Source organism: Hippocampus guttulatus, chromosome 14 (assembly GCF_054856545.1).
Source record: "Hippocampus guttulatus isolate MCC_2025c chromosome 14, RoL_Hgut_1.0, whole genome shotgun sequence".
NCBI classification, from domain to species: domain Eukaryota; kingdom Metazoa; phylum Chordata; class Actinopteri; order Syngnathiformes; family Syngnathidae; genus Hippocampus; species Hippocampus guttulatus.
The window spans coordinates 17,233,269-17,259,984 of NC_141274.1; the positions used below are offsets into that span (position 1 = coordinate 17,233,269).

A 26,716-nucleotide genomic window follows, 5' to 3' on the forward strand; every position below is an offset into this window, starting at 1 on the left:
ATAAGCGGGGAAGAGAACGGATGGATGGGCCTTTTCTCTCTCTCTCGCCACGTTCCGATGCCGACCTGCCAATCTCCCATCGAGCCCTGGAAGAACCAGTGCGGTATTTTGAAGCTGTGCACTAAATTGGCCGTGCATGAGGGCGAAGAGGGGGGGAAGCAAGGTGGCGGTGGGTGCTGTTGAAATCCTTTTGGCAAGGTTGGAAGCAACCAAGTTTGAATGTAGGGGGCACTGAGGCAAAGATGTAGATGCTCAACAGCAGGGGTGTTCAAACTGCGGCCCATCCGCAGCAAATTAAAAATAGTAGCGATGCTCCGATCTAGATACTGGTAGTCGGCACTCATAAAAGTGATACTACACACCATTACCACACAACATACACTTTCTGGAGAGAAATGAGCCATGTGAAGATAGTTAACTGCGAATTATGCTCCGGCAAATTTATGATTAATACCGTCACAAAGTCGCAATGCAGGCACTGAATTTCAAGACTTCGCCTGCAACCCGCCACTTGTTTCTGGTCAAACCAGCAACCGGAGCAAAGAAAGCAATGATGTGATTAGCAAAGACAAGCAGCGTGCGAGCAACACCCTCTTTACTGCAGTAAATGAACGCTTACTGTTGCCCGTAATCCCTAAAACATTTGACTCGAGGTTTTACACGGTAAAAACATGAACAGTATAAGAACACCTGCAAAACTGTAGTGCTGCCGACAAGGCTGAGACGGCACTGCGGCTGGCACGGCGGCCCTACAGGTTGTTTCCTGTGTTGCTTTTAACCCTTTCATGCACACTGTAACCTGGTAACATGATAAGCTGTCCACTGTAGTAACCGCTGTCCCTGAAAGTGTTAATGTCACACTTTGCAGACGGAAAAAAACAATTTTTCCATGTTGAAGTAATCTGCAGTTTTTTGGGTTGTGCGATGATCCAGGTAGCCGCATACATCACGGTTTTGGTTTGATGGCAAAAGGGCAGTGAAGTATGGCTGCTGAAAAAATGCGGTGAGATGGTTGCAACAGCCGCGAACTCTATGTGGCAACTACAAATAATTTTTATCGTCTGAAATAGTGAAATAGTCCTTTCTGTCAGATTAAAATATTAAAACGTTAACCATCGGAGGAACATTTCTAGTGGGACACAAGAGCCATCTCACGTTTTATAGAAAGCTGTGATAGAACAGCTTTTCAAAAGCATACTGCACATACACACAAAAAAAAAACCACAACAGTATCAGTAGTAGCTTGGTTATACGGTGCTTAATAGATCAAAGGTGAAGGTCAAGCAGCTCTTGGAACCTGTTATTTTTCTTAATGTGCCACCTAGAGAATAAAGTTGGACAGTCGCTTCACCTGAGCATGTACGCGCTGCGCCGTGCTGAAGACATGCACACTACTTGCCACATGAGTGATTAGCTTTGAAAGGAGCCTGGGAGCCTGAATCGGTGTTTTCTTGAATACACATTTGGGCTGCCGTTTGTAAAGGTTAGCCTCGCGACATTCAACGTGGCCTTTTGGGTTTAGAGGCAGCAAAGAGCAGATCGCCTCAACGGCCAAACACTCTGATGGGTCATAACTCTTAAAGATACATAGGTCCTGAATTCTATTTTATTTTTTCAATTTATTTTTGGACAACATTTAGGCAATCTTCACTTAAAATATCAAGGGTCCACACAGTCATGTAAGGAATCATGACCTTCACAGATACACAGCTCCTACATATGCATGAATGTTTACACAAGGCATTATTCACTGACAATTCAAAGCAAAATTACATATTTAAAAAAATAAATAGCCTTACAGCGGGACTCAAAGTGTTCGTCAGACACTTTTATTTAGATTCCATGGTCTCTCTGTAACAATAACAACTTGTGCATGATTTGTGTTTTGGAACTTTGGCGTTCTTAAAACAAATTCAAATTCAGACTGCAATGAATTCTGGTTTGGATGATGCATGTCAGGCCACTTGTTGGTAGTGTCACTCAACTCAACTCAACTGTATTCATAGAGCGCATTAAAACAACCACCGCTGTAGACAAAGTTCTGTACATGCCACAAATAATTCACACGACAACAAACAATAAATTCATGAACTAACAACAAAGACACCCGAAAGCATAAAAAACAGTAAAACTGAAAATCAAGTCTCATGCTGAGTCAAAAGGCAAAGAAGAGAAATGAGTTCTGAGACAAGTTTTAAAGATGGGCAGTGAGGGGTCTTGCTGAACGTTCAGTGGTCATTCCAAAGAGAGGGACCACCAACAGAAAAGGATTGGTCCCCTCTGAGCCCCCTCTAAGCCTCTGCTTAGCTCTCAATACCTGTAATAATGTCTGGTGCGTAGGGTTGGAGGAGCCCAGATAGGTAAGGTGGGGTGAAGCCATTTAAAGATTCGAAAACAAATAATAGGATGTTTACTTACTCTAAAATCCACCCATTCTCTAATGCTCTTATCCTCACAAGGGTAGCGGGCATGTTGGAGTCTATCCCAGCTGTCACACCTAGACAAACAACCATCCATGCTAACTTTCACACCTAAGGACAATTTAGAGTGTTCCATTAACCTGCCAGGTATGTTTTTTGGAATGTGGGAAGAAACCGGAGAACCCGGAGAAAATCTACACAAGTACGGGGAGAACATGCAAATACTGTTGAGGCCGATGTGCTAACCAGTCGACCACCGTGGTGCCCATCCGTAAAGCAGTGGAAGGAAACAGCATGTTTCCTTAAAATGGCACCCAAATGGAGCAGAAACAGCAAGAACAGCAGAGGCCCCAGAATTGAGCCCTGTGGAATACCACATGACAGTAGGGCAGTTCGTGACTCAGAGCAACCAAGGCTAACACAAAATGCTCGGTCAGCTAAATAGGACCTAAACCACTCACGGGCGCTACCACCAATGCCAATCAATAGTTTTAAAGAGTACACTTTGGAAGGTTTTTCGACTAACCATCTGCAACATGTGATTTGTGAATAAAGACTTAAAACAGAGACGGAATGTGTTAGTTTAAGGAAACAAAAAAAATTAGCAAAATCATGACGGGTGATTTGGTAATTGTTCCTCTATTTAACAGATTTATTTTCCCCACAAAATGTTTAATTTGAAATTGTGTGACTTTTTCAACGTTTGAATAGATGTGGCACTAATCCATCTGGTCACTTTTTTGGCTCTGGAAATATTGTCGTCATGCAAACAAAATCCCCCAGTTTTTACCCAGTCGTTTCAAAATGTAGAGGGGTTTTTTTTCTGATGGGGACTGATGACTCTACTTTGCGACTGAAGTGTTTTCGCAGAGGGCGCCCAAGGAAAGAACCATCACAGTCGACCTTCGAAGGGCTTCAAAACGGCATAAGAAGGGCACGATCGAGTGGTGCAACATTGTTGAGGAGTAAAAGACGAAGAGAAGGGAGGGAGGGAGAGGAGCCTTTTACCGCTCGCTGCAGTTCGTCACATGTGGCATGAGAAGGTAAGAACGCGAGCAGGAGCAGCAAGGCCAAGTTGCGCCAAGTCACAGAGCCTACAGGAAGCCGCGCTCGACTTGTCGCATCACGTCAGCGTTAAAGCTGCGAGGTCACTGCCACCAAGCGATGCCCTCGGCGGTTCCCTTTTCCTCCAGCTCGACGACCAGCCGCCAGCTCCAAAGCGACATTAGCATCTTCAGCACGCCCTTACTACGAATAGCCGAATAAGCACGACCCCCACTTACTCGTACCTGATACGTCAGGGCCACGCTCATGAAGAAGGACGTCAAGGTGGAAGGGGAAACAAGGAGTAAAACGCCACATCTCCATGTTACCACGCTCCAGCAATCCAATTACTCTCCTCGACCACCACTGTCACGCTGCTGCCCATGTTCTGCAAGCGAATACCTATTCGGGTTCCGCAAAATTTCACCCCCGGACGAGTCCATAGAATGTCATTATAAGCGGTGGGACTCTTCATCTCAGTTGCTGTGGTTGGTCCACTGTTGTTTATAGCTGTTGCTCACGGAGGTTCTTCTGATGATGAAAATGTCTACAAATACCATGGCCCGTTGACGGCAAAGGCAGAACTGAGGAGGAAGACAAGAGGAGTTTGAGCCACCTCGTTAGGTACACCTGAGTATAAAGGAGTACGAAGAACTAAAAGAACACACGCACTACAAGATGAGCCCTTTCAGGCACCCTGTAACCTGATAACATGGTAAGATGTCCACTGTAGTGACCGCTGTCCCTGAAAGGGTTTAAGCAAAAAGTTTTGACTTTTTCGAGATTCAAGTGATACTATTCCAAGAAAAATTATGAAGTTATCTTTTCGGGAGAAAAAAATTGCCAGCCTACATTGAATTGCCTATTTTTTTCAATTAGAGTCAGAAAATTATATATGTATATTTTTGACAAAGCAGTGTCATCAATTACATTAATAAGGCTGAATATGTGTTTAAAAGCGCACATTTTATGAGACTAATGTCAGAGTTTCAAGAGGAACCATATATTGAAGAAAAACATTGAAGTAGAAGTGAAGAAGTTATTTGTTATTTGAGAATTGTCCGATTTTTGAAGGGAAAAACTCCAATATTTACGAGATTGGAGTTGTAATAGAGAATAAAAGCACATGTTTTCAACTTTAAATTGTTCATTTCCAAAATTGAAGTCATTAAAATATGTGGCTGAAATTATAGTACATAAAGATGCCCCATAATGCTAAACGTGCGTTGTAGTTTTTAGATAAATTTGTTTCAAATAATAGTTTGGAATAAAAGACAAGACACAAAAAAGCCTCACTAAAGAAATAATGCAGGGAAACAAGATGCACCTGAGCTAAATTTATATCTCATAGCAAAGGGGCTGAAAATTATGCCCATGTGATAGTCATGTTTTTATTTGATTTAAAAACTTTTTTTAAAATATACAATTCCTGCAAATAGATAAATAAAAATTAGAGGTCCACCAATCAATTGGCTGGGATCTGGACTGCTACCGATTTTCTTAGTTTTCGGGGATCGGTGATCGGCCGATCCCAATAAAATTGATCTTGTCCGATTTCATCTCTCTCTCTTTTGGGAAAAAAAGTCTGTCACTGTCTTCTTCTGCCGTGAGACGACTCATAGGCTTTTCATTATTTTTGAGAGAAATACTTGATGTGAAGTTAAACCAACCCGTTTGCATTGCTTCAAAGATATTGTTCAATGAACAATAAAACACGTTTGGTTATGAAACTAAATTCGGGATTGTCGAAAATCAGGATCAGAAAGAAACTTGTAATTGGCGCACCACTGATTAAAATACATTCTATTCAATTTCCTTTATTTCACCAGATGTTTCAAAAATATTGAGGTAAAAAAATCTATTTTCTTCGAGTGACTTGAGCAAAATTATCACTTTTTCATTGTAGGGGCTATAAACAATCAAATTGCATATTTCTATTCCAAAGTAAGGAATACATTTAAAAGGGGAAAAAAGATCTTGAAGCCATGTTAGAAGAGTGCTTGAAAAAGTTATTGCAGGGTACGTACCGTGGAGATGTTTTGTTGTCTATAGCGCCCTCTTCAGGAGAAAGTGCACTGATGTTGATGCTGGCCTGAGTTTGTACATCCTGTAAAAGTTGCAAACAGTGAACACCTCGGTCTCGATATTTTTTCTAATCTGGCTTGATATTTTGTTGTCACCTTGAGTGCGAGCTGCTGTATTTTTTCCTCTAACTCCTTGATGGTGTCCTCTTTGTCGGCGACCACTTGGTACAAGTTCTGGATGAGCGTGGTCTGCATGAAGAGTTCGCTGCTCAGCGGCGCGGCCGGGTTCGGCTGGGCCGGCGCGTTCTGCGCCTCCAGTTGTTTGCTGAGCTGATTCAGCATCTCCTGCATCTGAGCCTTCTCCTTCTGCGGTGGAAAACAGACACATCACACGGAAGCAGTGTTATTATTCAAAAACTAGTGAAGCAATTACTGCGCTGTAACTGTTGAGACAGCTCTCACTTGGACAACATTTTATTTTAAAACTTAGTTTTGATTTTATTTTAAAATGTAAAAACTCAGATACAACTCTATTTAATAACACGATTTTGTAAACATTAGGAAAATGAACCCTTTCAGGAACAGCGGTTACTACAGTGGACAGCTTATCATGTTATCAGGTTACAGGGTGCATGAAAGGGTTAAAAACTCAATCCCTTCCCCAAAAAGTTAAATATACAAACACATTTGAAAGGGGGGGGGGGGGGTTGATGTTAATTTAAGACAACAACTACATTACAACCTTTTACTATAGGAACACGTTACTATCCACCTTTAAGCATGTATCTTACTGGCAACCAGTTGAGGGTGTACCCCACCTGCTGCCCGAAGACGACTGGGGTAGGATCCAGCACGCCCGCGACCGTCGTGAGGATAAGCACTTCAGATAAGGGAAGGGTGGATATATTACTAATCTTAATATTCAGTTTAATTCAATTCATTTTTAGATGTTTTTTTTTTGTTGTTGTTGAACAGCACTGAAATGATGAACTATTCTGAGCGTTATCGCTATTTCTTTTTTAATACGCTCTGGGGCTTTGTTTTTCGAATTGCATGAGAGGCCGCACCAAACGCTTTTGCGGGGCCTCTTAGTGCCCACGAGCCCCAAGCATGCCACCCCCGTGTTAATGCCTTACCAGCAGAGCTTCCACCAGCTCGTCGTCGTGTTTACTTTTAACCAACGCGGCGGATATCTGAGCAGCCTTTTCCTCAGACAGACATTTGATCCTGGCCCTGGAGGCTTCCAGTTTCTTTTTCATGTCTTCGTGTTCTTTCTGAAGGGCTTCATAGCTTGCAGATATTCTCTTGAGAAAATTTAAAAATAACAGGGCAGGGGTTTCACACAGCAATAACACACTTGTATTGTTCACATACCTCAAATGCTTCCTTCTTCTCCTTCTCCATTGTGCGGATGAAGCTGATGTTTCTGCCCTGAGTTGAGATTTTAGAAGGTTCCTCTTCCACGCTCTGAGCGTTGGACCCCTGCGTCATCGCCTTCTTCAGCTGCTGCTCAAGGTCACGCACCTGTCACACACACACACACACAAATATCGTACTTGTTCAATGGCAAATTCTGATGTGTGTGGTCAACAAAGAGTTTGGCTAAGTCAAGGGCATCAGTGTAGGACTTTGTTAGTGGAGTCCAGACCAACAGAAAATTGGGACAAATTGGAGCATGCAGTATTTACTCTCTTAAAATCAATGGTCTGATTATCAGTTGTGGATAAAAATTATCCTGAGGGATTATCCTATAGCAGTGGTCCTCAACTAGAAAGGCTGTAGGTCCACTTTTTTTTTTTTTTTTTAATAAGACCAAGGTCCGGTCCCATGCACGGCGGTCATGGGGAGCAGGGCGATATGCCCATTTAGTATGGTCAAGCCAAGCTTATACAAATCAACACTCCTCACAACCAACCAATAATGGGGTGCATGAAAATAACAATTATTCTCTTTGCCAGTACACAGCAAATAATGAGAGGTATTGTGTTGAGGTACAGGAACTCTTTTATTTTGTTAAGTTGTGCCTGCTTAATAATAGAAATAGCCCTTTTAGGGAAATAAGACATTTTTACTTTAACTTTGTTAAACAGTAGTTGTCTTTTTTTCCCTTAATTTAACAAAAGCAAAACAAAATACTCATTTTACCAAAATAAATACTAAACATGAAAACAAAAATATTATTTTCATTTGTACAATTCCCCTTTTCACATCCCCTCTGAAATCACTGAAAAATATATCAGAAGAGGAGTTAAAAAACATTTTAAATACTGACACAAGGGAGCACAGGAATGTGCAGTGCTGTTCTTCCACTAAAGGTGAATGCAATGTCTGAGGCATGCACATATTATTTGAGGACGCCATTGGGATGTTCATTTACCATGTTGCGGTGTTCTGCTATTAAACAGCTGCAAAGATCGGTAGACGGGAGCAAAACTGCACACAATCGAAACCTCCCTGGTTGCCAACCAGTCGCAGGGCACAGATCGACAAACAACCATTTGCGCATCATTTAAGATGTTTAAAATCATTTTGTATGTTCCACGCTTTACCCTTGATTGAAGAGCCAGTATCTGCTGCGCACGTCCTCGAAAGCTTCCCGCACAGCTGAGTAATTGCTGAATGTTGGCGTCTTCCCCAACCTCACTCACGAGAACCTGGAACAAAGTGATTAATGCCACATTAGGATGTTTGGCGATCTCAATAGGTGAAATGTTTTGTACCTTCTGAGCCAATTTCAATTCTTGCTTCAGAAACTGAATTTGATTGCGATGCTCTGTGACTTTGAGCTGGGCAGAAGATAATTTGTCCTTCAGAGACTTCATCGCCGGATTGTCCTGGTTTCACGGACAAAGCAATCAATCGGTCTAGTTAGGATGATATGATTACACAAAAAAAAAAACAACAACAACAACAAGGTAGATTAGAATTGCTAGGAACATATCAAACACATTTTCCCATTGGAAATATTAGAAAGTCAAAATGGGTTTTATTTAAAAAAAAACATATTGTGTAAAAAAAATAAATCAGCTATAAAATGGTAAATAACATGTATTCATAAATACATATTAAAAAAGGTAAAGAGAATACCGGTACTTAAAATTACAAATACAAATTACATTTTATATATGTATACTGAAGTACACATATGCATGTGCGCACACGCACACACACACACACACATCTCTCTCTCTCTCTCTTTCTCTCTCACTCTATATATATATCCATCCATCCATCCATCCATTTTCCGAACCGCTTGATCCTCACTAGGGTCGCGGGGGGTGCTGGAGCCTATCCCAGCCGTCTCCGGGCAGTAGGCGGGGAATCAGTTGCCAGCCAATCGCAGGGCACACAGAGACGAACAACCATTCACGCCCACACTCACACCTAGGGACAATTTAGAGCGTCCAATCAGCCTGCCATGCATGTTTTTGGAATGTGGGAGGAAACCGGAGTACCCGGAGAAAACCCACGCAGGCCCGGGGAGAACATGCAAACTCCACACAGGGAGGCCGGAGCTGGAATTGAACCCGGTACCTCGGCATTGTGTAGTCGACGTGCTAACCACTGGACTACCGGGCCGCCCTTATATATATATATATATATATATATATATATATATATATATATATATATCAGCTATCAGAGATATATATATATATATATATATATATACACGTGTGTGTGTGTGTGTGTGTGTGTGTATAAGAATAAATAAGCTAAATGCTCAATAAGATAAAAAAAAAAATCGAAAGTAAAAATATCCATCCATCCATCCATTTTCCGAACCGCTTGATCCTCACTAGGGTCGCGGGGGGTGCTGGAGCCTATCCCTGCCGTCTCCGGGCAGTAGGCGGGGGACACCCTGAATCAGTTGCCAGCCAATCGCAGGGCACACAGAGACGAACAACCATCCACGCCCACACTCACACCTAGGGACAATTTAGAGCGTCCAATCAGCCTGACATGCATGTTTTTGGAATGTGGGAGGAAACCGGAGCACCCGGAGAAAACCCACGCAGGCCCGGGGAGAACATGCAAACTCCACACAGGGAGCTGGAATCGAACCCGGTACCTCTGCACTGTGAAGCCGACGTGCTAACCACTGGACTACCGGGCCGCCCGAAAGTAAAAATACAATACATTAAAAATGATTAAAATAATACAAAACATGTTAAATGTATTGGCAACTAAATTATATTTATAATGATATTTCATTTTTTGCAAATAAATGAATACACTTGAAAATAAATTAACCCAAGAAAACTACTCACTCTTCAATGACAAATAGGGGCAAATACAGAAAGCAGTTGTGCTCTTTATGAATCTTAATTGTCATAAAGATGTAAAAATTAGTATTACTGTAAAAATGCAAAAAGGACATCTAAAAACAAATGACAGTGGCATCATGGAAAAGTGACTGCACATTCAAAAGTGTTCAGGGTCGTAAAATGGATGGATGGATGGATATTATGACCTCAAGGGCATTTACTCCAGAGGTCTCATTGTATGTATGGTTAGCACCCAAAGAAACTTACCCCATAGTCTTTGAATGAGTTTTGCTTCTGCATTGTGGCATCAGTCTGTTGTCCTGATAGCGAGAGCAAAGCAGCTTGCAGCTGGAGTAAGAAGTAGAGCAAAAATAAAATCAGAGTATTGACATAAATCCATTAAATGACATCAAGCCCAACCTGTTTATCAAGCTCCTTGATTCTATTGCTATTTTGTTTGGATTTAGACCTCTCTCGCTCTACTTCAGATGTCAACTCTCGGTTCTTCTTGGACAACGCCACAATCTTGACGGCAGCCACATCGCCTGCTATGCCCGTCGCACCTAAAATATGACATTTTGTTTTCAATTCAGATACAACATAATTAATTCAGAACAAACATACCTGCCAAGGCCAGCACTCGCTCATCATCCAGTTTCTTCTTCATGAGTTTGATTTCAATGTCCTTTTCAGTGAGCAGTTTTATCAGACAGTCGTTTTCATCCCTCATCTCTCTCAGTTGGTTCAACCAGCTCTCCCGCTGCTGTCTAATCGAAACACAATCATTGACAATGAAAAATGAACGGACTGAAATCACCACTGCTGTTGTTTTGTTTTGTTTTTCTCAGCATTATTGTGAATACTGTGACTGTGAATATGTAAATAAATATTTGTGTGCCCTGGCTCATCAATAAATTTTGGTATTTGTGACATTTAGAAAGAAAACATAAATCATCCATCCATCCATTTTCTGATCCGCTTATCTTCACAAGGGTCTCAGGGCATGCTGTAGCCTATCCCAGCTGTCTTCAGGCAGTAGGTGGGGGAGACCCTGAACCGGTTGCCAGCCAATCCCAGGGTACACATTGATAAACAACCATCTGCACTAACATTCACACCTAGGGACAATTTCCACACAGGAAGGTCGGAGCCGGAATTGAACCCTGCAGCTCTGCATCATGTGGCCGACGCGCTAACCAGTCGACCGCCAGGCCGCCACATTAATCAATATAAGTTAATAATTGTGTTGAAAAATGTGTCAAATTTATGTTGAAGTTCTCGTGACTTTCCTGTGTGAAATGTGCATGTTCTCACATGCGGGTTAAATTAATTGATCACTCTAAATTGTCCCGAAGTGTGATTGTGAGTGTGAATGGTAGTTGCTTGTCTATATGTGCCCTGCGATTGGCTGGCAACAAGTTCGGGATGTACCCCGCTAAACTGCCTGAGAGCAGCTGGATAGACTCTGGCATGCCCGCGACCCTTCTGAGGGTAGGGCGGTTCGGAAAATGGATGGATGGGTGTTCTAATCTAAATTATTGCAGTCTCCTGCAGATAATTCTAATTATTGTCATTGTGAGAAAAAGCGAAATACATCGATAGCTTGATCATTCACTTATTAAATTTGTAAAAAGTTGTTCTGAAGTAAGAGTGTTTTTTCCCCCTTCATAACATTAACTCTAAAAACTTTCCGTAGCTGGCAAATTAGCTGTTTTAACGCTAACACCGACAGACGAGATGAATGTAGTTTTGTTTACGTTTGGAAAAAAAATTATTTTATTAGAAAAGTCATGTTAAAAACTCACTTTTCGTTCTCCCAGTAGGAAGTATGATTTTGCATTGTGTCGTGCAGGAAATCGCTGTCCGTTTGTTATTTATAATTAAATTGTTTCCGGGGTAAAAGCGCCCAGTTGGATAGAGCAAGTGTTCATGACCACTCCTAGTTCGCTTTAGTTGCGCGAAAAGGCATTACCGCTTACTCGCAGAAATGTCAGCCTTTGTTGCGCAAAAGCATTAGTATCACTGTCAGGAATGTTGCCCTTTGTTGCGTATTTGCGAAGGCCGGATGCCCTTTCTTGCGTAATTAGCAAAAGCAACACCATGTGGTTACGTCATATATTTGGTCTAAACAAGTCCCTCCAGTCAAGTATTTTCAAGGAGCTTGAACGCCACAACCTTGCGCAAGAAACGAGCATTTCGCTCAGCTGTGTGCGTGTGTTATTACACATCCACTTACCTGCCAGGCGTCACATGTGCGCGTGTGGGTCAGCCATATTGGAGCGGTACAAATAGTCAGAGATATGAATAAACAGACCACTAAAAAACTGTTTCGCGTTCAACTGGCTAGAGTCAAGGTGAGGATAAATGTAGATTTTTTCCACTTGATTTGAACATGCTATGAATGTGTACTGAAGCAAGGTGCATATTTTGCATTACAAAAATCGCAGGTTACACTACCAAACAAAAATGTCATAAAAAGTATTGTTCATATTATGAATGGCACTTAATTGTTCTGCCTGTCATACTACGCCGCTGGCATAGATAGATGAACAAATACATTCATATATTTGAGCCATAGAAAGTGAAATTGGATGACTTTGCACACCACACTCATGTGCCATGGCCAAGTGGTTGGGAACCACCGCTCACTGTTTTATTTTGAATTTGCATTCTAAACTACCAAAACACATACAGTACAGTATTGTCAGTAGTTTGTATGGCCAAGTGGTTGGGAACCACCGCTCACTGTTTTATTTTGAATTTGCATTCTAAACTACCAAAACACATACAGTACAGTATTGTCAGTAGTTTGTATTTTTTAAGTAATTACAAGGGGAAAAAAATCAGCTTCTTGACACATGATAAAGCATTGTTTTACATCATTGTTTGAAGTTATTCATATTAACATATAGAAATGCAGTCCTACATTAGCATCTCAGTTTACGTCGTTTTGAATATTTTTGAAAAGTTTACAATCTAGTATAGCAATGGGATTCTTTTGAAATCACCTTTTTCCCCTAATTACTAGTTTTGACAGATCATTCAATTTGAGTCAGTCACTGACTGGAAAGCTGCTTAATTTTATCCTCTAATTGTTTAATGGTGTCTTCTTTGTCAGCGACCACTTGGTACAAGTTCTGGATGAGCATCTTCTGCGTGGAGAGCTCGCTGCTGAGCGATGGTCCCAAGCTGGATTGGCTCGGTGCATTCTGCCTGGTGAGCTGGCTCAGCAGCTCCAGCAAGCGACTCTTCTCCTTCTACCACGGAAAGATCGAGACGACTAACATCTCAGCTCAACTCAACATGTTTATTTTCTTCTTACCAATATAGCGTCCACAAGCTCGTCGTCGTGTTTGCTCTTCAGCAGCATGGAGGAAATCTGAGCTTTCAGGGTTTTTATGTCAGCAGACAGACATTTGTTCCTTGCTTTGGAAGCATCCAGCTCTTTCCTCACCTGATCGCGGTCTCGCTGCAAGGATTCATAGCTGTCCGAGAGCCTCTGGAGAAGGATGGACATGTCAGTATATTTCCATTAAAATGTAATCATGACTTACCCACCTGAAAGGCCTCCCTCTTTTCCTTCTCAGCGCTGCGGCTGTAACCGGTGTAACGGCCCCGGCTTTTAGGAAAAATGCCTGATAGTCGTTCTTCGTCCATGTTCAACATGCTCAATGGAGGTGATCTCAGCTGCTGCTCCAGGTCCCGCACCTTGCGTGTCCGGGCAAGGGAAACCAAGGTCCACTTACTCATCATACGGGGTTTCATTTGTCCTAGTCTTGATTCCAGTTAAGTGACCATGCATGACCATGCAAAGATTCCAATTTTGACATTGTAATTCACCTGAATTGTATTCAACAGTGCAAAATGATTTTTGTTTAAAAATGTTAAACTCATCAAAGAGGTCTGTGAACCAAAATGATATGGGGGACTATAGCACTCGCTGATACATTAACAAAACCGAGATTTGTTGTTTCAATGTGTTTTCGAGTCAACTCTCACATATAATGTGAAACCATATTTCCTTCTTACCCTTGACTGAAGAGCCAGTATCTGCTGTGCACGTCCTCTAAAGCTTCCCGCACAACTCAGTAGCTGCGGAACGTTGACGTCTTCCCCAACCTCATTTATCAGAACCTGCAACAGATGACATGAACAACAAATTAGGTTGTGTGCAAAATGTGTTTGGTAATCACGTAAGATGGGGACGCTTTGCACCTTGTGAGCCATTTTTAGCTCCTGCTTGAGAAACTGAACTTGGTTGCGATGCTCTGTGACTTTGAGCTGGGCAGCAGATAATTTATCCTTCAGGGACTTCACCACTGGGTTGTCCTGTTTTGCGGACAAACAATCCGTTATTCTCATTCGGGTGACATGATTAACTTTCAGAAAATTACACGAATGTGCAGTAGAAGCTCTAAGATGGAACACAACATATTTTCCTTTGGAAAATAATGAAAAATGAAAATCCGCTCTAGCTGATTCATGATGTGCAGGCAATGTTTTAAATAACATTTTGACATTCTTGAATGTTGCACTGTATTTAACATCATTTGAGTGAACTGAACCTCAGTGTCTTGAGATGAGCTTTGCTTCTGGCAATTGGCGTCAGTCTCTTGTCCTGGAGCTGAGCACACAGCAGCCTGTAGCTGTAGCAAGAAAAACGGAAATTAATGACCATTCAGACGCTGTGACGACATGAAACCATACAGAAGACTCACATCCTTCTCAAGCGCTTTGATTCTATTGCTGTTTTGTTTGCATTTTGTCCTCTCTCGTTCCACTTCAGCAGTCAGTTCTCGGTTCTTTTTGGACAACTCCACAATCTTGACGGCAGCTGCATCGCCTGACATGCCGGACACACCTAAAAGGCCACAAGCGCCCAACCTTTATCGTGATCAATATGTTAAAGCCGAAATGATAAGGATGCACTGACTGCAATGATTGGGGCTCATCTGTACTATTAAGCAGGCTCCAATACTATGACAGCGATACTACTTTACCACCCTGGAGATAATTAATAATAATAAAGATAATATTGAAGCTAAACACAGATGACGATACTTTGTTGACCAACAGCAAATTATGTTCCGTTAAGAAGTGGATGAAGTTCCGACGAAGGGCTATCCGGCAGGTACCAATGTTCTCAAGCCCTGTCGCCTGTTCCGCTCCACTCGGCTCTTGTCGAGCAAGCCACACTCCCGTCATGACGCCGTGGTAAAGAGAAGTAAAGGACATGGTGTGATGAAGTATCACTTCAGTTGTCCTGTCACAGTTTGATTTTATAATTGAAGGTATTTTCAAGAAGCAGCTTTGTGTTGTTTTTTTCACTCACTTTTATTTTTTAGTTAACACAGAGTTAACATGGCATCCATATTCCTACTTGTTTATAGTCACCGCGGATTCTACGCTCTTCCTTTCATTTATGTACTCCTCGAACAGTGTCCTTCAGCGTTCAGACTGAGACACCACAACACTGAAATCATTTGTCTAACAGGCTACATTTAAGTAAAACGTATGGCTACACTTCAAAAAACATGCAGTTGGGTGTTAAAACAACACTAATGACAAATTGTGACACTAAAAAGTTATATATGAGTGGAACTGACGCCATGTTCAAGAAAAGTTTCTTTTTTTGAACATTTGATTGAAATAAAACATTTTCAGCACAATTGCAAGATGGAATAGCATTACCAAGCATCTGGTCTGTAGGAATCAATGAGTACTGTACTCAAATTTAAGTATTCGGCCCGAAAAAAAAAAAACACGAGGTAAATCGGTGGATCCTTATAACATTTTATTATCCACGTACCAGCCATGAGAAAGACCTTCTCTTTTTCCCATTTCTTCTTCATGTGTTTGTACTCAAATTCTTTTTCACTCAGCAATTTGAAGAGGCGACCATTGACATCCGTCAGCTCCCTCAGCTGGTCCAACAAACGCTGACGCTCATCCCGTTCAAGTCTACCGGAAGTTGAAAAAACAAAAAGCGAATGAATGCAAGGTAGCGACTGTTATCCTTTTAGACTTTCTCACCTGTCTAGAATGGTGTCTGCTGAAACGTTTTGGCTCACTAAGTCCATATGCTCATTGAGAAACGTATCCTTGGCTTTCATCTTGTCCACTTGCTGTTTTACATTTTCCTGAGGCTCAAGATTGTTCACTCCATTGCTATAGTCCATCTGTGATGCTTCTGTTAAAAGGGCACACAATACTGAATTGCGATATCACACAAACGTGGTGTTGGGGGGGGATACATGATTTTTGCTATTTGCTGTAAAAATATGTTGTGGACACTTGAATTAAATATTGCGTGCAGGCTTTTCCTTATTTGAGAGAAACTGAAAGTCTCTGTCGTGTTGTTTACGATAAACCCTCTTCAACTTAAGGCTCCCATATTGACAGTCATGTTGGCTTCCATGAAAATATCTATCCAACCCATTTTTATACCACTTTTCCTCATGAGCTGGTGCAAATACCAGCAGACTTTTGGCAAATGCCGGATTCACCGAAGGCTGGCCACATCTCAGTCACGGAGAAACAACCACTCACATCTTTTGACAATGTCAAGTTTTAATCAACCTAACCTGCATCTTTTTTTTTAAATGCATGGGAACAAGCCTGAGTATGCGGAAAAACCATTGAGCAAGGCCAAAGCTGAGATCTGAACCCAAAACTCCCACCACATTTTAAATAATAAATCTGGGTTCTAGAGTTGAATTTAAGCAACACCAGAATGGTCTTACCAGCCTCAATATTAAGTACACCAGAGTAATATATTGAATTTCAATACATGAGATGCACAAAATTGTTTGTAAATTACCATAATGTACAGTAATGTGCAACCTGTACCAAAATATTCTCAACAACTTTTATGATGCGCTGGGGTTCTACACCATACTACAAAAAATAATAATAAAACGATCCCGAAACGTATTGTTAAATACCTCTAAAACTGTCGCGTATTATTAGACTGTACATTACAAGTATTCGGTTAGTTGTCACGTGATGTATTTCATAAACAACAGTGGCCACTATTAACACTGCGTGAGGGACAATGTTAGATCCCAAAAGCAACGTTTATACATGAAGTGGATTTATACAACTGGAGTATACAATTCACTTACCTTCCATTAGATGAAATATCGCCTTCCTTTACGACAGAGGCTATTTTGCATGCCTTTGTCGAAAAGAAGATTCCCCAAAGGATCGCCTGGACCGCGACTTCAGCATCCATGGCAACGACGCTGACTTGACGAGATCTCGCGAGAACGAAGAGCTGGACCACGCATTAGCCAACGCGTGTTGCTAAGACCGACTTTGCAAACTTTTATGTAATATTTTACTTTTTTGAAACCCAGTCGACTTGCTATGTGGGTGTAAAAGTGTAGGGCGCTAGTCATCCAAATGGCAGCTCTGGCAGTTTTTTATTACGTCATTTCCTCAATCACTGGCCGCACCCTGAGTCATGAATTTTTTAAATCTCATGTTTTCCCGTCAATCAAAAGCTACAGTACCATAAAACACTGCTGTCAGTTCAACTTGTCGAGAAAATGAAATCACAGCGAATAGCGTTCAAATATATTCCAGAGTCCATTATGACATACTGATCATTTATTTTTCAGTGGCATGAAAACATACAAATACTGAAACTGCCTGAGCATACACAATACAAGACATCCTGATTTATATAGTGCTTTTACAACCGCTGCAGCTGTAACAAAGCACTTTACAAAACGGTTAACAGACAGTAAAATAATAAAGATAACACATAACGTAAAAACATGGACAGTCGTGCAATCTTAACCACTTTTCCCTCATATGCTTTGTTGTTTGGAGCACATTGAAAATAGCTGTCACATAAGGCATTTCGGTGCAATATAGCACAACATGCTATATACTATAACTGTACTTACAGTGTACATTATGCTTACCGCTTCATTTGCCTCTCATGAAGCATCACTTGCAATGTAAGTGGACCTGAGTCAATATAAATCACAATGCTGAACTTCCCCTGACAATCAAACTTCTACTGAACGCAATGAATTAATGTATTCTAACCTTTATGAATGCATCTCATTCAGGGTCTTCCAAGATTTTTTTCTCTCCCAGAACCATCCATCCATCTTTCGAACTGCCTATCCTCATGAGGATCACGGGCATGCTGGAGCCTATCCCAGCTGTCTTTGGGCAGTAGGCTGGGTACACCCTGAACTGGCTGCCAGCCAATTGCAGGGCACACAGACAAACAACGACAACCAACCACATCTAAAGATTTAGAAATATATTTTCAACAATATCAAATAAAATGCGGGAAGGTTTTAACTTGAGCTACATAGATTTCTGTCTGGGCTATAAAGCCCTGGTGCCATTATGTTATCTGTTTGTCAGTGCATCAGTTGCATTTGTCTTTTACTGGTTAGAAAGAGGGGCTGCCAAAATTGGACCAAGGTGTGAGCAAGGTAAGTTTTTTTGATTTGGCAAAATATAAAAATACCAATCCCTGCATCAGTACATTAATGACGATGTATCAAAAAGACAAAACAAATAAATATTTTTTTCCCCAATATAGTCCTAGCCTATTTACATCCCATAAATATATTTTAACCAATTCAATGTCACTCCCACACCATTCAAAATCTAAACACAAATAATTAACCTTAAATAATAAAGAATTATAACTGCAACCTGTGTGTTTATAAGAGGGTGATCGTTTCACATACAGTACTATTGTGTAGACAGGTTATCAAATCTAATATTAACTTGCACATAGATGCAATCGATCAGTACAAAATAAACCTTAATATGAGGTAATATTAAGGGAGGTTAAATAAAAGGAGTTGAGTCCATGTTCACTTGGATTGCGTGGGATTCTCTTCTAGTCTTGGTTTGGCGAAGAAGTCCCTGTACATTGTATAAATGACACCTAGAAAAAAAAACACAGTTATGCATTGTTCTGACATGTTAATATGGAAGCTGCCGCTGGAGTGGGGGACATTTTTCTCTATCAGAGGCCATTTGACAGTATGTCTGTTTTTATTTCTGTCTGTATACGTACCGACAGTCATGGCTCCTACCACGAAGCCTTGGGCGGCCACGCGCATGTGGATCAGGTGCACGGACATTTTGGTGTCCCCGCGACTTTTCAACTTCCACAGTCTGTAGCCTACAATGGCGAAGAAGCCAGCCATTCCTGCAACAACCCCAAGGACGATGTTTTACAAATTTTCACTCATGTAGTCAACTGTACTGTATTACAGAAAATATCTACAGGATTGGAGTTGTGTTGTTTATTTAGTTGAGTGGACAGCCCGCCTGGTGATTATCAGGGGAATGGCATAAGAGGAAATAGGGATCATTTTAAACCGGGACATTAAGTTGTAACAGTTTATTTTCCACAACCAAACAATAATAATATAACACGTAATGTAGAAAGCATACATTTACAACATATCAGTCAATAAGGATGATTTTGATTTGTATTTGAGATACAGTATAGCACTTATCTATTCAAGTCAACGGCACATGCGGCACTGAATCAGTTCATTAATGGTGGCTACTAATTGTGGAGTTAGATATCATACAGCCACATGTTTTCAGGTATCTTGTATAAAGCATTTTTAAAAATTTGTGTGTGTGTGGGGGGAGGGGGGGAGTCGGGAGGGGGCGCAACCCCCCCCACCAAGGTAATATAACTAATTGGATCTAATTTAGTGTACTGATAAATATTGTATTAAAACCTCCAACACTTGTTAAAAAGGTAGATCTAGGTTACAGTCACTTTTTTCCTGGCCACTACTTCGCTTTGCAGGTACCACGTCTCAGACACAAGCTGGTATCAGTTCATGGGTAGAGGTTTTTCCACCCACCAAGAGGAAGCGTGTATGTGCTGTGGTGTTTTTTTTTTCTTCGAATCTTTCACACTTTCATGTTGCTAAATAACATTATGTAAAACGGATGGATGGATTGATGGTTATTAGCAGAAGCAGCCATGTGCTTTGACGGAAGACACTTGAAGTTACACGGACATGTATGGCACTTTGTTGCATAATCTAATAATGAAATAAATTAATTCTAAACAGGACCACATCAAAAACTATAATCTTATTGGTGGCATAGTCAATCAAAACGGAGCTTTATTGCCTTGTCTCATGTTATTACCTTGTCTAAAAGTCTTATCTGCAGTGTTTGTCAAATGATGTAATCCCGGGAGCCAGAATATGCATACTCACCCACGGGAACAAATGGATTCTCTTTGGCTTTTCTCATAAATTTGGACTCGTTCTCCTCGTAGGCAGACATTGTAACTGGACATAAGAACATTTACAACCCATAAGACTTTTGTTTGATTAGCCTTTTAGCTAAGCTCTACATGCTCACGAACAGTACAGAGGTTACATATGAAGGACAATGGGGAGTCATGCTATAAATGGACAAAATGTTAAGAAAATATTTGAAAAGGTCACAAGAGTTGTTAGAAGCATCCAAGACACACGATTACCATTTTGATTGTCGTACAGTTGAGTGTCGAACAATTAACAACCGATCTGTCGTTATTCGTAGCGGTTCCAGTTATCGATTTTTTCAAATGAGTCTTACCTGTGTATAAATCTTAACGTTAGTGAACTAAATATCAAACTTTCGGAATCACCAAGGTTGCTCAACTCGTACGCACCAAGGAAAAGTACCCGGCCGACTGCTTTCGTAACGTTAAGGAGCAGCGCACGCAGGTGTGACGTCACAGGTTGCGTGACATGGTGCGCTCAAAGACAGGAGTAAAAATGGGAAACACTATAGTTAGATTCTTGTTCCTTATTAAAAACTGAAGTAAACGTTATTTAGGTAATATATATAATATATTAGGTAGACATTAGATGGAATACTAATCAAATAAAGACCGAATTTCAGACTGGGATTTGGAAAAAAGATTAAATCCTACAATTGAACGCAGTATCACTTGTACAATGTGCGCAAAAATCAAAGATAGTCAATTCCAACCAAGAGAATTTCAGTTGGTAGCTGGATCGTAAGATCACGTCCAGTCATTGTCGCATAATTACAGAGCCAATACTGTAAAATATATTGAATCGAGTTCCCTAATTTTTCATGACTTGTACCTAGGTAGATGACGTGTTTTTGCTCTCGCCTACTCAGAATAAAAAAAAAAAAACTTTCACATTGTCACTGTTCAAACGAAAACGGAAGCAGGTGGGAATTAAAAATAGTTCTTGTTACTCTCTGTGCTGACGTATTTTTTGGGCTCGTCATTAGTGTGGTAACCACACGTAAAAAGCTGTTAAGACTCTGGCTATATGCTCCTTATTTGAAATTTTTGTCTAAAAATCCCCTGCCTTCCTTTTTTTCCCTTCTTTTTGTTTAAACGTTTGTAATGTGTATGTATTAGTAGCACGTTTGTTTTGTTCTCTGTTTGCTGAGAATTGTATTCTGACTTGTTCAATAAAGATTAATTTAAAAAAAAAAGGTAACCACACGTTTCCGCAACGTGCCATAGCCATATAAGTGCATAACTCCTAAAACTACCACAAACCCAATTCCGATAAAGTTGGGACGTTGTCCATCCTTCAGCCCATTTTCCACGAGGGTCGTAGCCTACGACTCGTAGGGCGTGCTAGACCCTATCCACCGCATTCGGGCATTTGGCGGAGGACACCCCGAACTGGTTGCCAGACCAGCGCAGGGCAAACATCGGAAAAACAAACGCACTCAAAATCACAATTGAGTGATCAATTAACCGTGCATGTTTTTTAAATGTGGGAGGAAACCTGAGTACCCAGAGAAACCCCACACATGCACGGGGAGAAAACGAGAAAAATGAAAACTCCTAACAGGAAGGCCGGAATCGGAATCGAACCCGGCCCATCTGCACTGTGAGGCCGACGTTCTTCTAACCAGTTACCCAGTTGTGTACTCATATTTTGATTATTTCCACATTTGTACCTCTTATTATGGTTTTGAAAAGAGTTACATTTTCATTTCACGGAGACCCCGTATTTCCCACACATACTGTCACATTCTTCTCTACAAGAAATTGATAAAATGACTTGATCTACCCGATAGAACCAAAAGTATCTGTCTCGGCAGAACAGCTTGGAGAATGCCTGTATTATGACATGCTTCCATCAGGTGGCGCCACATGATAAGCATAGTTAGCTGTCTGCAAAGTGGGCATCTGCAAAGATTCTCCATGGTAATCACGTTGTTGTAAGAATATGTTAAATTGCCGTGGAAACCCAAGAGAGAATAAGCTCATTCCTTAATTTGTTGCTGCTGTAACCAGGCAGCATGCAGTGTCACTTTTTGGGTGAGGTGCATGACCATCGCTGCAAGGCTAACACAAGTTTTATGAAGATTTTTAAAAAGGACTCTTTATTAGGTACAAACAGTGTGTCACATTTAAGGGAAAATCTGTTTTAAAAAATCTGCCTTTGTTGAGATAGTGATCAGCAATGAGCAACACTGTCAGTATTCATGTTGGTAAATGGCAAACCAACATCTGGTTCCTTTGTTGGGAAAGTGATCAACAATGAGCAACATCATCAGTATTTAAGTTGGTGAATAGCAAACCAACATCTGGTTCGACTTGAGTGAGGGACAAGCTGGATTTTTCCATCAGCTTGTAGATGCTGCCTTTGACAGCAACAGTTACAACTGAAGAATGGATTATGAGTCCAACTGAGAGTAAACGTGGTTCATAGTGTACATTCTGCTTGTAACTATCCATAAATGGAAGCCTGCTGAGTTCCGGGAAAACTGAAACCTATGGGAGGAGCCAAAACAGCATTTATACACAGCGTGTGGACCTTCACTCCAAAGCATGCTTATTCCGTCAGCGGGATCAGTTATGGGAGAGCTTGTGCTGCCGATCCTTGTTGCGCTTTTCACAGCACTGATGGGAGGATTGTATCTTCTAGGGGTGTTCAGACGGCAGAGGCCCGGAGAGCCCCCACTGGACAAGGGTCTTTTCCCTTGGCTTGGCCATGTCTTAGAGTTCCGCAGGAACACGGTGAAGTTCCTGCAGAGGATGCAGAGGAAGCATGGAGACGTGTTCACCATCCAGCTGGGCGGTTTCTACGTCACCTTCCTGCAGGACCCCTTGTCTTTCGGACCGTTTGTCAAGGAGAGCCGGGAGAAGCTGGACTTCAACAAGTTCGCCAAGCACCTGGTACACAGGGTCTTCGGCTACTGGTCGGCCAATAGCGAGCATCACATCCTGCAGCAGTCCAGCAACAAGTACCTGAAGGGGGACGGCTTGGAGGTCCTCACACAGTCCATGACGGCCAATCTTCAGAACCTGATGCTGCACAACCTCGGCAAAGAAGAGCCAGCGTGGACAGAAGATGGGCTCTTCATGTACTGCTACAATATCGTGTTCAGGGCGGGCTACCTGTCTCTATATGGTAACGTGTCCCCAAAGTGCAAGGACGGTGAAGAGAAGGCCAAAGAGAAAGACAGGGTGGAATCAGAGTCCTTGTTCTACAAGTTCCGTAAGTACGACCAGCTCTTCCCGAACCTGGCGTACGGTGTCCTGCCTCCCAAGAGGAGGCTGGAACTGCGAGGGCTCATGGACTACTTCTGGGATGTCCTGGCGGTGCGCAAGGTGAAGACCAAAGACAACATCAGCGGTTGGGTGTGGGACATGCAGCAGGTGCGGGAGGAGATGGGGATGGACGAGGCCATGATCGACAAGTACATGTTTCTCCTCCTGTGGGCCTCGCAGGGCAACACGGGCCCATCTGCCTTCTGGCTGCTCCTCTACATCATGAAGCACCCGGAGGCCATGACGGCCGTCAAGGGCGAGGTCGACCGGATCGTCCGTGAGTCGGGCCAGGAAGTGAGGCGTGGCGGCCCATTACTGAACCTGACGCGCGAGATGTTGATGAAGACCACCATCATGGACAGCGCCGTGGAGGAGACCCTTAGACTCTGCGCCGCGCCCCTTCTCACCAGGGCCGTGCTCCAGGACATGACGCTGAAGATGGCTGACGGCAAGGAGTTCCTCATTCGCAAGGGGGACAGGATGGCGATTTTCCCTTACAGCGGCGTGCAAATGGACCCAGGAATCCACCCCGACCCGAGGGCCTTCAAATACGACCGCTTCCTCAACCCCGACGGGAGCAAGAAGACAGAGTTTTACAAAGATGGCAAGAAGGTGAAGTACTACACCATGCCCTGGGGTGCCGGGGTGTCCATCTGCCCGGGGCGCTTCTTTGCCACTAACGAGCTCAAGCAGTTCATCTTCCTCATGCTGGTCTACTTTGAGTTTGAGCTTCTGGATCCTGAAATGGAGATCCCCGGAATAGACGTCCGGCGATGGGGCTTTGGAACCATGCAGCCCGACAGAGATGTACCCTTCCGATATAGACTCCGATATTAAACTCAGAGTTGAAGGAAGCAACATGAAGACTATTTAAAGGGCAATGCAATCCCATTTACGGCCTATCATTCACACAATACTGTAGCTCTATAATCTTTTATCATGACATTTTTCAAGATATGAAATAAGTAGCGTATTGAGAAGTATATACAGTAGGCCTGATTTACTACGATCCCAAACAGGCGTCTGCTTGACAGACGTAGCATTTAACCCTTTCATGCACCAATAATGATAACCTGTAACCTGGTAACATGATAGGCTGTCCACTGTCGTAACTGCTATCCCTAAAAGCGTTAAAGAAGCAAAATCAGCCAGCACAATTGGTGTCAGATTTGAAAAAAAAAAAAATCACAAAATTCATTTACTTGCTCATAGTCCTCTCAGTTTTGTTTGTTTGGGTGCAAACAGTTTTGCCCGTTGGTCAAGCACAATCCTGGGTGCACCCAATGAGTTGATCACCGTACACATCCATGTGTGTGTGCCATCAGGTTTGCACCCATTTTTGCATGCATATAACGGTACTTTGAGTAAATCAGGCCCTAAGACTTTCCAATGAGAGTAGCTGTGTGTTTGACTCTGACTTTGGAATGCTGTCTGAAGATGGGCCTTCCTTTTGGAAAATCCAAATGAAGACACCAAGCTGTGTAGGCAACGTTGTATACTGAATCATTATTTTCACCCTTCACAAAAAGCCACCCGTCAAAGACAACGTTTGCACGTTTGTGAGCTGCTCTCATGTTTACTCTTTGAAATTCAGTGAGCTCATTACCAAATCTGATTGTACCGTTCAACTATCAAAGATCATTGTTTTGTTCATAAATGTAATCAAATAATTACACTTTGCCATCGTGCTCAAGAAATAATCATTTATGTACAATTTTTTTTCCCCTTGGGGTTAAAGTGCTTCTAGTCAAACAAATAAAGATTGCGTTGAGTGATGGTCATTTTGTCATGGGCCACATTGTCGTCAATTTTCCTCAGAGGGTCATTCTGATTGTGATTCCATATAAATGTTTAATCACCTCCTCATATCATATACACAATTAATAGATAACTCGTTTTGAAATCAAAAGTGAAGGATAGTAGTTTTTGTTACTGTAATAACGCAACCAGAAATAACTTGCAATATGTCAACATTATTATTTATGATATGTGACAATTCCAAATTTTGGTACAGATTTTAGCATGCATCATGGAAGTCGACCTGCTTGATTTGCTTTCACGGGCCACATGAAATGATGCAATGGGCCAGATCTGGCCCACGGGCCTCGACTTTGACACCGGTGGTCTAATACGTTTGTTCGGCACTCTGTGAACAGTGAAACGAATATATATCTACGTACAGCGTCACCAATGTTTCATCGCTATATACCTAAGAAAAAATGCTTCAGGTTATGTAACAACTGCGATGTCTGGCTATGCTGATGGCCGATGTGAATAACATTCTTCTTGTAATCACATTATTCCTGTTTGTAAAGAGTCCAGCAGCTTGAATTGGCTGTATTTTAAGTACACAAATACACGGATGGAAGTGTAGGTCACGTTGGATGAAAATCAAAGTCCACAAAGAAGTGGAGCCCTCTCGGCACCCACAGAGCTGCGAAGGCGTGCTTTGTGATGAAAAGCATGTGTGCACAACCATGCTCCACCTCCTTGACGCATTTGTTTTGGAATAATGTTTAAAATGACCATGGAATCATGTATTTATTTAAAAAAAAGTCTGAGTTATCCCAGTTGTAATCATATATTGATTTAATGTTTAGAATTGAAACTAGTATGTTGAGCAGTGTTATTTTTTTTTTGCCTGTTTGTTTTTGGGGTACATTCTTTGATCGCCAGGATGTGTGAATCAAGTGTATGCTTTCCTCATAAAAATGAATGTAGGAAAAAAATGCTATGTGCTTGTGTTTTATTGCAGCGGTTGATGATTCTGTGACCATTTCAATAAATATGATCCGATACCAACTGATAGTTCATGTTTCTGTGTGCTCTACTTTTTTTTCCCCAAATAAAAATCCACAATGCACTTTGCTGAGTCATTTCACATTTATATAAGCAATACCCAGTGGAATTTTGCCATACACCGTGTCCAAATGGGTTGAAAAAAGAAGTTCACCATGTCCAACTTGATGAAACTTTTGCAGTTATGGCCTTCAAGAGAAAAGTTCACATGCAATGCACATTAAAGACTCTGCCTCCATCTGCAGTAGATGAAGACCAGATGTTCTTTCCGTACGTGCTGAACACATCGGGGACATTTGGTACTGTTTTGAATCACCGCCTAATGTAATTGTGTTCAAGTTTCCATCTTGGAAGAAAAGAAAATCATAGATGGAGGCCCTCAGTCCGAATCAGAATACAGGTACTTGATGCGTAGGTACTTTTTTTCTAACAGTGGGGCTTTTTTAAAGTTTCAACACAACACTGGTCGTCTTCCATTGAGACCAATTCTCTTGGGAATTATTTGTTCCTGAGTCCAAAGTGTCTCCATCCTAAAATATTGTATAGACCGCGTTTTAAGATTCAGAACTGCCACACAGATACAAAATGAAACCAAGCACTAATGTA

General features: G+C 41.7%; 4 protein-coding genes across 5 annotated transcripts; 1 reads left to right on the forward strand and 3 right to left on the reverse strand.

Moving 5' to 3' along the window:
- Positions 1-1,727: 1,727 nt before the first annotated feature.
- On the reverse strand, positions 1,728-11,620 carry LOC147195550 (coiled-coil domain-containing protein 13-like). Its single transcript, XM_086129346.1, has 11 exons — positions 11,562-11,620; positions 10,381-10,523; positions 10,177-10,319; positions 10,024-10,104; positions 8,209-8,322; positions 8,038-8,142; positions 6,863-7,012; positions 6,625-6,792; positions 5,645-5,854; positions 5,492-5,571; positions 1,728-4,048 (listed from the first exon to the last, which is right to left on the reverse strand). The coding sequence occupies exons 1-11, from the start codon at positions 11,594-11,596 to the stop codon at positions 4,012-4,014; spliced, it is 1,266 nt and encodes a 421-aa protein (XP_085985472.1). The 5' UTR covers positions 11,597-11,620; the 3' UTR covers positions 1,728-4,011.
- A 766-nt stretch (positions 11,621-12,386) lies between these two features.
- On the reverse strand, positions 12,387-17,135 carry LOC147195551 (coiled-coil domain-containing protein 13-like). Of its 2 annotated transcripts, XM_086129789.1 has the most exons (11): positions 16,881-17,135; positions 15,790-15,946; positions 15,566-15,717; positions 14,475-14,617; positions 14,322-14,402; positions 13,972-14,085; positions 13,786-13,890; positions 13,315-13,464; positions 13,211-13,255; positions 13,079-13,135; positions 12,387-13,013 (listed from the first exon to the last, which is right to left on the reverse strand). In XM_086129789.1, the coding sequence occupies exons 1-11, from the start codon at positions 16,885-16,887 to the stop codon at positions 12,813-12,815; spliced, it is 1,212 nt and encodes a 403-aa protein (XP_085985915.1). In that variant the 5' UTR covers positions 16,888-17,135; the 3' UTR covers positions 12,387-12,812. The 2 variants fall into 2 exon arrangements, with proteins under 2 accessions (XP_085985915.1, XP_085985914.1); XM_086129788.1 differs by having other exon boundaries at positions 13,079-13,255.
- Positions 17,136-17,349: 214 nt separating this feature from the next.
- higd1a (HIG1 hypoxia inducible domain family, member 1A) lies at positions 17,350-20,501 on the reverse strand. The gene is made up of 4 exons (XM_086129790.1): positions 20,353-20,501; positions 19,986-20,060; positions 18,812-18,946; positions 17,350-18,679 (listed from the first exon to the last, which is right to left on the reverse strand). The coding sequence occupies exons 2-4, from the start codon at positions 20,053-20,055 to the stop codon at positions 18,606-18,608; spliced, it is 279 nt and encodes a 92-aa protein (XP_085985916.1). The 5' UTR covers positions 20,056-20,060; positions 20,353-20,501; the 3' UTR covers positions 17,350-18,605.
- A 2,067-nt stretch (positions 20,502-22,568) lies between these two features.
- LOC147195553 (5-beta-cholestane-3-alpha,7-alpha-diol 12-alpha-hydroxylase-like) lies at positions 22,569-26,119 on the forward strand. The gene has a single exon (XM_086129615.1). It carries the CDS (start codon positions 22,589-22,591, stop codon positions 24,146-24,148), a length of 1,560 nt encoding a protein of 519 aa, XP_085985741.1. The 5' UTR covers positions 22,569-22,588; the 3' UTR covers positions 24,149-26,119.
- The last annotated feature ends 597 nt before the right edge of the window (positions 26,120-26,716 follow it).

Bases quoted from the DNA above. Each gene is read 5' to 3' on its own strand.
- higd1a (XM_086129790.1), bottom strand. From the start codon at position 20,055: ATGTCTGCCTACGAGGAGAACGAGTCCAAATTTATGAGAAAAGCCAAA. The intron at 18,947-19,985 runs GTGAGTATGCAT...GGGTTGTTGCAG, and splicing joins GAATCCATTTGTTCCCGTGG to GAATGGCTGGCTTCTTCGCC. The intron at 18,680-18,811 runs GTACGTATACAG...TTTTTTTTCTAG, and splicing joins GGTAGGAGCCATGACTGTCG to GTGTCATTTATACAATGTAC.
- LOC147195550 (XM_086129346.1), bottom strand. From the start codon at position 11,596: ATGCAAAATCATACTTCCTACTGGGAGAACGAAAA. The intron at 10,320-10,380 runs GTATGTTTGTTC...GTCATATTTTAG, and splicing joins GCGAGTGCTGGCCTTGGCAG to GTGCGACGGGCATAGCAGGC. The intron at 8,323-10,023 runs GTAAGTTTCTTT...CCGTGAAACCAG, and splicing joins ACTCATTCAAAGACTATGGG to GACAATCCGGCGATGAAGTC.
- LOC147195553 (XM_086129615.1), top strand. From the start codon at position 22,589: ATGCTTATTCCGTCAGCGGGATCAGTTATGGGAGAGCTTGTGCTGCCG.
- LOC147195551 (XM_086129788.1), bottom strand. The intron at 15,718-15,789 runs GTGAGAAAGTCT...AACTTCCGGTAG, and splicing joins GCAGACACCATTCTAGACAG to ACTTGAACGGGATGAGCGTC. The intron at 13,256-13,314 runs GTGGGTAAGTCA...ATCCTTCTCCAG, and splicing joins AAAAGAGGGAGGCCTTTCAG to AGGCTCTCGGACAGCTATGA.